We start from the raw sequence: 12,946 nt of genomic DNA on the forward strand, positions 1-12,946 counted from the left end.
ATTCATGCTTTTTCAAATTGCATTGACACGTCAGCACATCCCGTTTGGGGTTTGCTGGTTCCATCTAGGATTCCCTAAATGCATGCGTAATGTCATGCATGTTGCTACCGAAATTAGTTTGTAAAAATGGCCGGTCTATGTCATGTACATTTCAGTAGTATTACAAATTATCAATCGTTAAAAACTATAACTATTTGACTGTTGCGTTATGAGTTTTTTATTTTTATATTTATAATAAAGAGCAACAACAACATTAAACCCGTTTCACTTAGTAGAATAATTGAAAATATGCATATATAAATGTGTTACTCTGCATATATTTTTCTATAGACAATCATATTGAATTACCGAACAATTCGTAATTACTTGTATCGAGATGCTTTACTTTTTATAAACTTTATTAATTATTTATATTTGAAATTTCGTTGATTGAACACAGCGGATGAACACGACCGCATGCGTCTGCGTAAGATTAATTTGTACTTCACAACCCGTGGAATGTTATCTAAAGAGACATGGTTCGTATGGCATTATTGGTTTGATGCATGTGGTGAATAAACGAACGAACGAGCGAACGAATGAATGAATCCGATTTATGGATTATTGCATCGCAAGGGACAAGTGATTGACGATGGTATATATATAAGCCTCGTTCTGGGAAAACTGGGATTAATGCATGCTCATACAGTCATCCCAGATTAAACTTCCCACCTAAACTTGATATTTCTCTTAGAAGAGCATTCCTTTAAACGAAAAATACAATAATAGCGGAAAGCCTCGTCTCTGATTAGCTTGTGCGTACTGCACAGGCTAATCTGGGAGGACGTTATAAGCACGTGCAATATGCCCAGTTTTCCCAGACATACGCCCATATAATTTTGTATCGAAAAGATCTAATGGGATTTTAAAGAGAAATTCACAGAGTAACATAAATGTATGTACATTTTAATAATGTTACTATGTTCGGTAGTCTTGCGTTGTGATCCAGTTTCTGTCGTGTATTGCATGGCGCTTAATACGTTTACTTAAGTTAATTTTAAATCCTCAAGCGGCTGTGTGATATTTCTTAATAGCAATTTAGTTGAGGAAAAACGTGTGGCCCACAGCACTTCACATTTTAACTTTGCGCAGAGATTTCACTAGAACCAGCATAACTCGATCATATTGTATGTGAGAGCATGAAACGAACGCTCGGCGTGGAGATTGCTTATTCCCAGGTGAACTTACAATAACAAGGTCACAATTAATGTATCTTTATTTAGCCGCATTCGTGAGTGGTTTAGCCGATGACGACAAATTCCGAGCACATCCAAGTCTTCGTGCGCTCTGTGGATCCTCATGAAGCCCCCAATTGTCGTGTGGCGCACGTGCTTCTGCACCCGGCTAATGATTGGTCCGCACTTTCAGGGGATTCCTGAAACCAACCAACCAGAACATTCAAATCATAACGAGAGTTTTTTCGACCAGGTAAATGAACCAGAATGCAACTTGACAAGAGCAAATAACAATGGATTCTAAAGACGTGTACCAATGTTTAGTGAATTGTAAGTTTTGTATTATCGATTGTTTTCTGTAACAATTATTGGTATGCAGTCAACATACATTGATATAAGTTTATAAGACAGTACATGTAGATTTAAACCGTGCATGGTAAATTTCAACGCCAAATATATAAAGTCGTAATCATAGAAAATAATGAAATTACAATTTTAATTTAGGTGACAGATTTGAGTTTGCATAAAATAGCCTTTTAGAGGCCAGTGCAAACGGACGCATGACGATCAAAGACGCGATGGTAACGCATTCTAGTTCAATATCCGTGGTTTTATGGTCGCGGCTAGATTACACCAATTCCCATAGCGTCCCATTTTAAAAGTGCAAACTTTGAAAATATTTCCTCGCCTTTCCCATACATCAACTTGCCAAAGCATTGCATCATTTTTTATGATGGAATAATAACTGCAATACAAATGTTTCCACCTTGCAACTTGTAAGAAGTAAATCTTAGCAAAATGCACAGTGTTTTTGAAGTTTTATGTGGACAAAAGACCCATATACAACAGAAAACGACCCCATCAGTATATATTTTAAGATAGCCTCTGTCCTAAGGCATTAAAGTACTCCAGACATATATAGGTTATTGGAAAAAATGGAAGACATTTTATAGATTGTTGAATGGCTTTTATTCAAGAAGACCAAAGGAATTTTGTAGAAATATTTACATTCTATTGGACCTTGGATTTATTGTGATTTAACCTCAATCAGGTCCATAAACGTGCACAAGATTGAGTGGTTAGATTAACCACACCAAGCTGGACTTTTATATTTAAAATGCTGATGTGTAACATTTTCCAAATCCGTCTATAAAACTTGTGTAATAATGCCAATTAATGGTCGTTTCTGGTGTTTGACCAGCTCCTATGTGTAAGAGGTCCGATGATTTTTTACCAATACAGTCAAGTTACCATTACCACATCAGTAGCGGAATTAAGTTGTTCTGGTGAAAAGCAATAAATGTTTTGAGACTTTGTTTACACCAGTTTGATTAAATATGACATTTGCTTACTGATTCAGCACATAGTCTTATTTTTAAACGCAGACAAAATGTATTTGTGATACATTTTTTTCGCCGCAGATTTCATGCATAAACGGATAAGTTGTAGCCATAGCGGATCACGTGACTCAGCGATTTTCCTTGTCCAATTGGGAAAAGTACCCGTACCGGTCTAATTGGGAAAAATTGAGTCGTGAAAACCTCAAAATTGGGAAAAATCGAGTCTTGAAATCCTTCAATTTAGATAATCGCGTCGTGAAGTTTGGGTCTTATTGAATACATTATACAGTTCAAACTTAATTGAACATACCCATTAAAATAATCATTTGCAGGCATGCCTTAATGACCATTACTTAAAGTAATAAAGTTGATATAAATAACAAAATATTATATAGAAGACACAAAATCAATTACTAGTTGTTTTAATCTCTAATAAAGCAATGTCTCTCTCTTTCATTTTTTTGAAAATTTCAACAATCTTTGATGTTTGATCATCACTCAGTTGCTGGCATCCCTCTCTGCACAGCATCATTAGAGCTGTCAATGTGTCCTGTGATAGACGGTTCCGATTGGTCGTGCAAAGATTGTTCATTAGACTGAACAACCTTTCCACAGAGGCAGTGCTGGAGGGCATTTCAAACTACGATAAGGTTTCAAACCGACGTCAAACAGTAAGCTGGCTGCCCGACAAAAGAACCGCAAACAGTAACGACTCTTTTGATTGAACGCGCTGAATAATAAAACCCGATATTAATCGAGCGCGTGGTTACACACAACTATACAATTTTCTTTGTTCGCTCGCCGAAAGTTGGGTTTTGTTACGAAACTTTCTATCGTTCTGAGAAAAAATTCGGACGCCGATTGGGATTTTTTCAGATGCCGATTGGGAATTTGGGAATTTTCGCTCGATTGGGAAAGTAACGTTTACCGGTACTTTATAAAGAAGGAGGAAAATCGCTGTGACTGAAACCACTCAGGGAGGGGGGCATCTAACACGCCATTTGAACTGCCCAAACATGAAATGTGTTGTTAACAATTACTACGTTAAATTGCCAGTTATAAATTATATTTTCATTTTTTGTTATTAATTTTTCTCTATGTGATCTTGTATCCACATTTTACGCATGGTGTTTATGTGTGAATTATCTGTTGAAAATACTAAAAAAATCGAAAAGATATGGGCATCTTATAAACCATGTAAATTGTTTGAATCATATCTAATCATCGATATTGAACATTGAACATAAATAATACTTTTGCAGGCAGAAAGACTACTAAATTGCCTTTAAATTAATGCGTAAACTTCTTACTTACCAACAGAGTTATAGCATGTAGCTGCGAACAATGTTTAACCTCGATTTGGAAACAAGACGCAAGTCAACAAAGTCGTATATACATGTCAGCGAAACATACCGAAATGTTTAAAAAAAAGAGTAGCCTCAATTACGACTCAATCGATGCGTTTTAAAAGAACAGGCTTTGAAGATAGGTTGTGCAAAATATCATCTAAAAATATCAACTATTTATCGCGATACACAGTATTGAACATCAAAGTGATCCGCTATGGGTAATGATCCGGTAATTGTAACTTGACTGTATTTACAGCCTCTTTTCAGTCTGTTTTCAAATTGCAAAAAATAAAAAAAAGGCTGTTCCCTATTGCAAAAAGCAACTTTTTTCCCCAAAAATCTGACCAAGAAGTCCCCTCCAAAAATGCCAAACTATTCCAATAACCTTAATCTGATTCATGACAGGCATTGTCCTTTAATTCTGGGTTTAAGGAGCCACATCAAGGGAATGTCTATTTCTCTGTGGCTCGATTTGTCATTGTCGGCTCGGGTACTTCTTATATGTGTCTTGTTCTGTGAAAGCTGGTCATAATGCATGTGCGTAAAGTGTCGTCCCAGATTAGCCTGTGCAGTCTGCATAGGCCAATCTGGGATGAAACTTTCGCTTAAACTAGATTTTCGGTAGAAAGGGACTTCCTTGAAACTAAAAATACCATTAAAGCGGAAAGTTTCGTCCCTGATTAGCCTGTGCGGACTTCACAGGCTTATCTGGGACGACACTTTACGCACATGCATTATGACCAGCTTTCACAGAACAAGACACAAATGTATCCCTGGTACTCTTAAGTTTACCTAAATGTACCCCGGGTATGGAAAATATCCTAGAATATACCAGGTCAATTTAGACTGTACCAAAGTTTTATTTGGGCCCAAAATAAGATGTCGCAAAACGCGCTCAGAATACGAAACAAAAATTTCTTCAAACAAAACCAGACTACATACTTTTTAATAAATTTTTGGGGAGCATATAGTCGCTGCTTCGTGTGTCCGTCCATGTGTCCGTGTGTCTGTCCGCGCAAATTTTTTGTCCGGGCTATTTCTCAGCGACTAATGATGGGAATTCAATGAAACTTAATGGGAAGCTTCACTACCAAGAGGAGATGTGCATATTGTCAGCTGGTTCTGGTCGAATGATTTTTCACAGAGTTATGGCCCTTTGAAATTTTTGAAAATTTCCATTAACTTTACATATAGTGCAATTCTTGTCCGGGCTATTTCTCAGCAACTTATGACCGCGGAATTCAATGAAACTTTATGGTAAGCTTCACTATCGAGAGGAGATGTGCATATTATCAGCGGGTCTGGTCCGATGAGTTATGGCCCCTCTGAAATTTTCTATAAAAAAATTCTTGTCCCCCAACTACTGTGCCCTCAAGACGTTTTCTTTTATCTGAATATATAGTGCTATTTTGTGAAAAAACAATCTTTGGGGAAGCATCACCTGTCTCTGATGGTTTCTTGTTTCAGTATAATTTAGATAATATTGGCCATTTTACAAAATATGGACATAAATATAAATATCTATTTAAAAGAAACAGCCTACAACAACCAATTTAGCGGTAGAATATTCCTGGCTATGTTTTAGTGTAGTTTTTGTACCGGGGGTACATTTAAGTAGTGCAAGAGTCGACAATGACCAATCAAGCGTTACCATGGTATACATAAATTGTTTATCAACAGCTTTTTTAGATCGACTATTTTATATGAAAATATATATAGTAGAGCTAACTTACTCACCCCGGCGTCTGTGTTAACGTGCAAATGTTAAAGTTTTCGAACTACCCCAAATATTTTCTTTGTCCCTTGTCATATTGCTGTATATTTTGAATACTTGTTTACCAACATGGCCCCAACCTATAAACAAGAGCAGACAACTCTATCAAGCATTTTGTCATAATTATGGCCTCTTTTCCACTCCTGAATCTGTAGCAAATGTTAAAGTTTTCGTACTACCCCATTTATTTTCATTGCCCCTTGACATATTGCTTTGATATTTTGCATACTTGTTTACCAACATCACCCCAACCTATAAACAAGAGCAGACAACTCTATCAAGCATTTTGTCATAATTATTGCCCCTTTTATACTTAGAATATGCATATTATTGATAAATCTATGTTAAAGTTTGCGTACTACCCCAAATATTTCCTTTACTTGATACTTGCATACTTGTTTAACCAACATGACCCCAACCTATAAACAAGAGCAGACCACTGTATCAAGCATTTTGACATAATTATGGCCCCTCAGTGTTTTTTTTTAATGAAATATTCGGCGTTATTCGGCCCCATTCCCCCATCTTTAGAGTATATATTTTTCCCCCAAATATTTTTAAAATTCCCCTCTCGGAAGTGTTATTCTATTTTTATCAATACCTCATTTAAATACGTCTTTCGTTACGAATTTACTACAATTTTCCTGAACTGCATCTGCTTGTTTACTTTATTTTAGCCTTTACAGCAAACCGTACGTAGTTCACTATCACGACTTTCGCTTTACGACATAAACCGCAAACCATACGTATTCCAACATGTCGCACAACAACAAAAGCTATCGTAAAAAAATTGACAAATCCGTTTTAACTTAAAAATAAATTTATATTCTTGTCAAACAAGTACAACTTAAAAGTCAGTCTTCTTCAAATGCCGGCAGTGAAACGCCAGAAACGTCCGGTCAAGAGAGTGTTGAAAGACTGTTTAGTTTGCTCAACCTGCTTTGCACGCCACAGAGAAACAGGCTTGGAGAAGCTATACTGAAGTCCCTGATCAGACTTTGTCTGCACATGGAGAGACTTGGTGAAGAGGGGGTCACCAAAATAATTGATAAATTCGCTGAAAAGCCCAGAAATGTTGAACTATGAACATGAACATAACATGTTAATGAATAAAAGAGTTTGAATTATGTTTTTCTCCCTCTGTATGGTGTATTATAGTGTTAAAACTTGATTTTGTACTGTTACTAGCTAAGCATAGACATTTCCCCCTTTTCCCCATTTACGCGCGAATTTTCCCCCTCTCAGGGGACCCGACCCCCTTCCCCAAAAACTGAAAAAAAACACTGCCCCTTTTACACTTAGATAATTGAACATTTTGGTCAAATTGCCATAACTTCTTTTTTTATGATCACATTTTATTATTACTTTGACAAAACAACACTTACCTGAATACCACAATGGATTCCACCCAAACAATACCCTACGCCCCTACCAGAATCCCTCCCCCCCCCAACCTCACCCCCCCCCCCCCCATTTTTTTAAACATCTAATAAATTAACACATCCCACATTATACCCCCCTCTCACCACCAACCCCCCCCCCTACCCCCCCCCACCCCCCAATTATTATTTTTTTAAACATCTAATAAATGACCACACCCCACATTATACCCCCCTCTCACCCCCCACCCCCCAATTTTTTTTTTTTGTTAAACATCATCTAATAAATGACCACACCCCACATTATACCCCCCTACCCCCCCCCCCCCCCCCCCCCCCCCAATTTTTTTTTTTTTCCTTTTTTATTTTTGAAAGATCGTCTAATAAATTATTGAATATGAACAATTTCCCCATGATGGCTTACGTTATACTGTCAAGCACTCGAATAGTCGAGGGCGCTGTCCTCTTACAGTTCTTGTTAATAACTGCTTTCAGTAACCGGTATTTTATTGTTATAATTTGATAGATGGAAATATATTTTTATGCCCCCAGAGGGCAGCATAAACTTTGCGCACTGACTGTCGGTTGGCAGGCCTTTTCCGCCCTATTCCACGGGTCCGAAATTCCGCCCCATTCCCAATGCAAATCTGGTTGTTTTTTCCCCAGTTGAAAAAAAAATTCCCAATTCCAAAAAAAAAAAAAAAAAAAAACATTTTTTTTTTTAAACCTTAAAATATACAAGTTAACCTGACCCAGTGTAGAAAATAGAAAAATATTGAATAATTAAATTCTCTGTTGCCTTGAATTTGTTTTAAAAACAGTAAAATATGTTAAATTGATTATTAAAAACTTTCATTATAATATGTTATCAAAATAGTCGTTATTTACCAATTAACGGCTTTTTTGAAATATTAGAAACACTATTTACCTGCGATAATTTTTCCCAATTGAGCCAGTTTTGTGATTAATTTTTTTCCCAAAATGGGTTTTTTCACGACGCGAAATTCACAAAATTCCAGTGTGGCGTTTTCCCAAAATGGAGCGGAAAAGGCCTGGTCAGTAGGTCTGTCTGTCCATCTGTCACACTTTTCATGTCTGCTCTCTAATTCAAGTAGTTCTCATCCAATTTTCACCAAACTTGGTCAGAAGTTGTTTATAGATAATGTCTAGGCCAAGTTCGAACATGGGTCATGCTGGACAAAAAACTAGGTCATGGGGTCAATTAGTGCGTTTCAAACATTCAGCATGGTGTTGGCTCTCTAATTCAGGTAGTTTTCATCAGATCTTCCCTAAACTTGGTCAGAAGTTGTATCTAGAATGTTTACACCAAGTTTGAACATGGACGATGCTGGGCTCAAAACTAGATCACAGGGTCACTTAGTGCGTTTTAAACATTCAGCATGGTGTCTGCTCTCTTATTCAAGTAGTTTTCATCCGATCTTCACCAATCTTGATCACAAAATTTATCTAGATGATCTCTAGGCCAAGTTTGAACATATGCCATGCCAGGCAAAAAACTAGGTCACCGGGTCACTTAGTGTGTTTTAAACATTCAGCAGGTGTTCGCTACCTAATTCAAGAAGTTTTCATCCGATCTTCACCAAACTTGGTCACAAGTTTTAACTAGATAATGTCAAGGCCAAATTTTAACATGGGCCAAGCCGGGCCAAAAACTAGTTCATGGGGTCAAAACTAGGTCAGGGATCACTAAGTACGTTTTAAACATTCAGCATGGTGTCAGCTCTCTATTTCAAGTAGTTTTCATTCAATCTTCACCAAATTTGGTCAGAAGTTGTATCTAGATAATGTGTAAGCCAAGTTATGACATGGGCCATGTCTTGCCAAAAACTAGGTCACGGGGTCACTTAGTGTGTTTTAAATGTTCATCATGGTGTCCACTCTCTAATGCAAGTACTTTTCATCCAATCTTCACCAAACTTGGTCACAAGTATTTTATCTAGACGATCTCTTGGCCAAGTTCGACTATGGGCCATGCCGAGCCAAAAACTAGGTCACGGGGTCACAGTGCGTTTTAAACATTCAGCATGTTTCAACCATATACCGTAGCGTTTAAAAGGGGGTGGGATGGGTGGGTGTTGCATCGATTTGCCTTTGTCCTCCTTATGTCACCATCATTTGAAAGTGTGTAAAGATTCTCGCCCGAGAAGCCCTCTCGGCCGACCCCTGTATCCTGAGAAATTGCATTTGTTAAAAAAATAGCCTGGAAAAGGTCTGATCATTCCTCATGAAATATATGCTTGGGCAATTTAATATAAAGATTTGAGAGAAAAACCGCACAGTTAAGTCACTAACATTCTAAAGAGTAGAAATACAATAATTTTTAATGAATAAGATTGCCCTACCCATGTTCATGCCCACTTCTTTTTCTTTAGTAGTGATACAAGTCCATGTAATATAGATCGTTATTTTTTAGAAGAGCCACCAACTATCAGAAATGTGCACTTTTCAGACATGATTAGACATGTACCGTAATTCAGACACTTAAATTATTTTTGTTGGTATCAGAAAAATATTAAAAATTACAGGTGTCTGAAAATTTAGAGACAAAAATTAAGGTGTCTGAAAAATAATTATCATTTTGAAATAAATGCAATAAATCAATGTACAATAATTGTCTTGTGATTAACTCTTTCATTGTTGCTTGAAGAAATAAATATATCTTAGCAGCTTTTGTTTCTCTTGCCTGAAATGATATAAACACTGTATTATGTGAATTTGGAATAAGACATCAAACTGGGAATGGACATCATTTTGGTGATTTACTCAGACAAAAGTATTCATTTCATGATCTGAATTTATTGTATTTGTAATATTTTATCTATACTTCAAGTTAAATAAGCAATTTTCCATGACTTTTTCATTAACAGTAATTGTATTTTCATCATTTTTACTGTATTTTTAAACTGGACACAGTTGCATTTCATGAGGATTTAAAAAAAATCAATAAACAATCCAGTTTTGCAGTAAAATTAATTTAAATGATGCTATTTTATATGCAAGTATCTGTTTTCATTATAATTTGTCAAACTAAATAAATACAACATATAAAACTGCATATTATGCACTTAAAAAAAAACACAATTTATTTCCAAATTGATGTCTTATTCCAACTTCAAATAATACTGTGATTATAGAACAAAAAAGTAAAAACATGAAATGTTCTGCTTTCTCACTAGGAGGACACTCTTTCAAATGATGTTAAGTGAATCCATTATTTTCTACAGTTATTCATGGTTATTTATCCAATTACACCAATATAATGTCCATTGTCCTCAGCCATGCACCTGCCAGATTGTATGACCTTAATCCGGTTGTAAAAATCCATGATAGAAGTGTCACAAGATAAGCGAAAACAGGCCAAAGTCTGTAGAATAGCGCGGTAAAATAAACTGTCAGAAAATTAATTAAGAGACATTAATTATGGACCAAAGCCCATATGACCGAAAATAAAGAGTCACGAAAAATAATTATTTTTGCTAAAATAAGAGGATATCCAAAAACTACAAGTGTCTGAAAATTTAGAGTAATCAAGGTAAACACAAACTTGTACAATTGAGAAGGTGACATATACCCTGGTACATTAAAATCAAACAGTACTTAAAATGTGCTAACGATTATTCAAAGAAAAAATCCAGATTTTAAAGATGGTAGTCACAAGGGTTTTCCAGAAAATAATTGTTGTGGTAAGTGTTGAAACTATGGTTGGCATGGTTACAAATATCAAATAAATATAGATGGAACACAATCAACTTCATAAAAGTGTCTGAAATTGTGAAAATTTGCGGCAAGAAGTGTTCATATTGGGACATTGGTTTATTTGATTTTTTGCTCCCAAATAGAGCAACGTCGGCTATTATCGACCGTCGGTATTTATCGTCAATTCCTGATTTTGGCCTTTTATTTCAAGAAAGATGGTAAATGACGTAATAAATTATGTAATACATGACGTCACTTTTCGATCTTTTCGATTTGAACGAGCTCAACAGTTTGTATGCAAACAAAACAAGTAAGTAAAATTTTACTATACTAAAATTTCATGACGTTAACACATACGATAAGGATGATGCCTTTTCTGTACCAATGTCATGTGTCCTTGGCTGCACTCGATTGAATACATTTCTACTATAACACAAGTTTAATACATGGAACAACGTTCGCATAGCAAAATCGCGCGTGATTTGCCCTTGAAACTTCAAATATCAGATGTGTCGATAAATGCCGACGCAAATTTGTGCCATAGGCAATTATCGACAGGTTTTTATTTTAATAAATGACAAATTAACTAAAGGTCTAAACACTATTTAAAACATGTTGATATATCGCGTTCAGCTATAGATCTTGCACCTATTGATATTGCGATATGCGATTCATAAAAGAAAGGCCATCTAACTACGTCTTTGCAGCAGTCGAAATTCTAAAAACATTGTGGCAACAGGGAGAGTCCTCATATTTTTCCTATGTTTTCAACTTCAATTTGGTCACTAGATCCATGCGCTTATTCTTGAATAAGTTGGTTCTTTTATATTGATGCTTTCAAATTCGTTTGCTGAAAAATTCGATCTATTAACACAGGAGAAGGGTAAATTCTTGTTTTGTCTTTTGCATCTGTCTAAATTGTAAAAAATGTAATGATGTTAAGGTTTGCATAACATTTTAATTTGACCTGCATTATCTGTTTTGTTGCAGGTAACAGATATGTCAAAACAAGTTAGAGTCCAGTATTCGCCAACGAAAATGGGCCTGGCTATTGAGGCCGTTCGAAGTAAGGCAATGTCTAAACGCAAAGCTGCCATGACGTTCGGTGTGCCGAGGTCAACGCTCTTAGACAAGCTGAGTGGGCTTGTACCGGAGGCAAGGACTCGTCCTGGTCCAGCGACGGTCTTATCAGCAGCAGAGGAAGACGTGTTGGTGAATTATATCAAATTAATGGCTTCCATTGGATATCCGGTTTCGCGCGAGGAACTTTTAAACGAGGTCAAAAAGATTATTGATGTTGATGGGAGCAAAACGCCATTTAAAAACAACAAACCAGGAAAAGATTGGTTCTATGCCTTCAAGAACCGTCATCCAGATTTAAGCGAACGCTTCGCCATGACACTTGGGCACCAACGCGCCTGTTAATATGGCTATGATTGAATCATGGTATTCAAATCTGTTTAAATACCTTCGAGATGAAATAAATGGGTATGAAAATATGATTCAAGACCCTCGACGGATTTTTAACGCCGAGGAGAGTGGATTCCCACTTTGTTATAAATCTGGAAAAGTACTTGCACAAACGGGTGCACGACATGTTTACAACGTTACATCTATTAACAAACAGCAGATTACGGTCATGGTCTGCTTCAATGCATTTGGCGACTTCTTCCCACCATTGATTGTCTATCCAGGTGAAAGATTCCGCGATATCGGATTGAGCAGTTTTCCAGAAGCTATATATGGCCATACTTCTAATGGGTGGATGGACAGTGAGCTCTTTGTGACATTTCTGGAAGAATTTTCAAATTACGTAAATCAGAAGAAAATAACCAAACCTGTTATACTTTTCGTTGACGGACATTCGACTCACATGTCCAGGAGCGCCGCTGAATTCTGCGCCGCTAATGGAATCATTCTATATTGTCTTTTGCCTAACGCCACCCACATTCTGCAACCATGCGATGTTGGATTTTTTTCCCCCATGAAGGCTTCTTGGAAGAGTCACTTGAAAAATTGGCAAATGGAAAATATTGGAGAGACTTTAACAAAAAAGGACTTTCCCAAAGTGTTCAAGGCAGCATGGGACGCCGTTACCAGCTTTGAATTAGCTGTACGAGGGTTTCGAAGGTCCGGACTGTTCCCGTTGGACCCTTCCGGGATAGACAAAACA

At 36.7% G+C, this 12,946-nt stretch overlaps 2 protein-coding genes across 9 annotated transcripts in view; one reads left to right on the plus strand and one right to left on the minus strand.

Moving 5' to 3' along the window:
• Nucleotides 1-12,946, minus strand: part of LOC127836852 (probable serine/threonine-protein kinase tsuA) — a 404,515-nt gene that overhangs the window by 272,714 nt on the left and 118,855 nt on the right. The window lies entirely within an intron of this gene.
• The window catches only part of LOC127836872 (spermatogenesis- and oogenesis-specific basic helix-loop-helix-containing protein 2-like), a 39,964-nt gene continuing 28,310 nt past the window's right edge, over nt 1,293-12,946 (plus strand). Inside the window, exon 1 of one of the 2 annotated variants that reach the window (XM_052363516.1) lies at nt 1,293-1,544. In XM_052363516.1, coding sequence (XP_052219476.1) covers nt 1,508-1,544 — 37 coding nt within the window. In that variant the 5' untranslated portion in view covers nt 1,293-1,507. The remainder of the gene's footprint in view (nt 1,545-12,946) is intronic. The other variant, XM_052363517.1, reaches the window with a different exon arrangement.

The sequence above is a fragment of the Dreissena polymorpha genome, chromosome 7 (assembly GCF_020536995.1).
Source record: "Dreissena polymorpha isolate Duluth1 chromosome 7, UMN_Dpol_1.0, whole genome shotgun sequence".
In the NCBI taxonomy this organism is placed as follows: Eukaryota; Metazoa; Mollusca; class Bivalvia; order Myida; family Dreissenidae; genus Dreissena; species Dreissena polymorpha.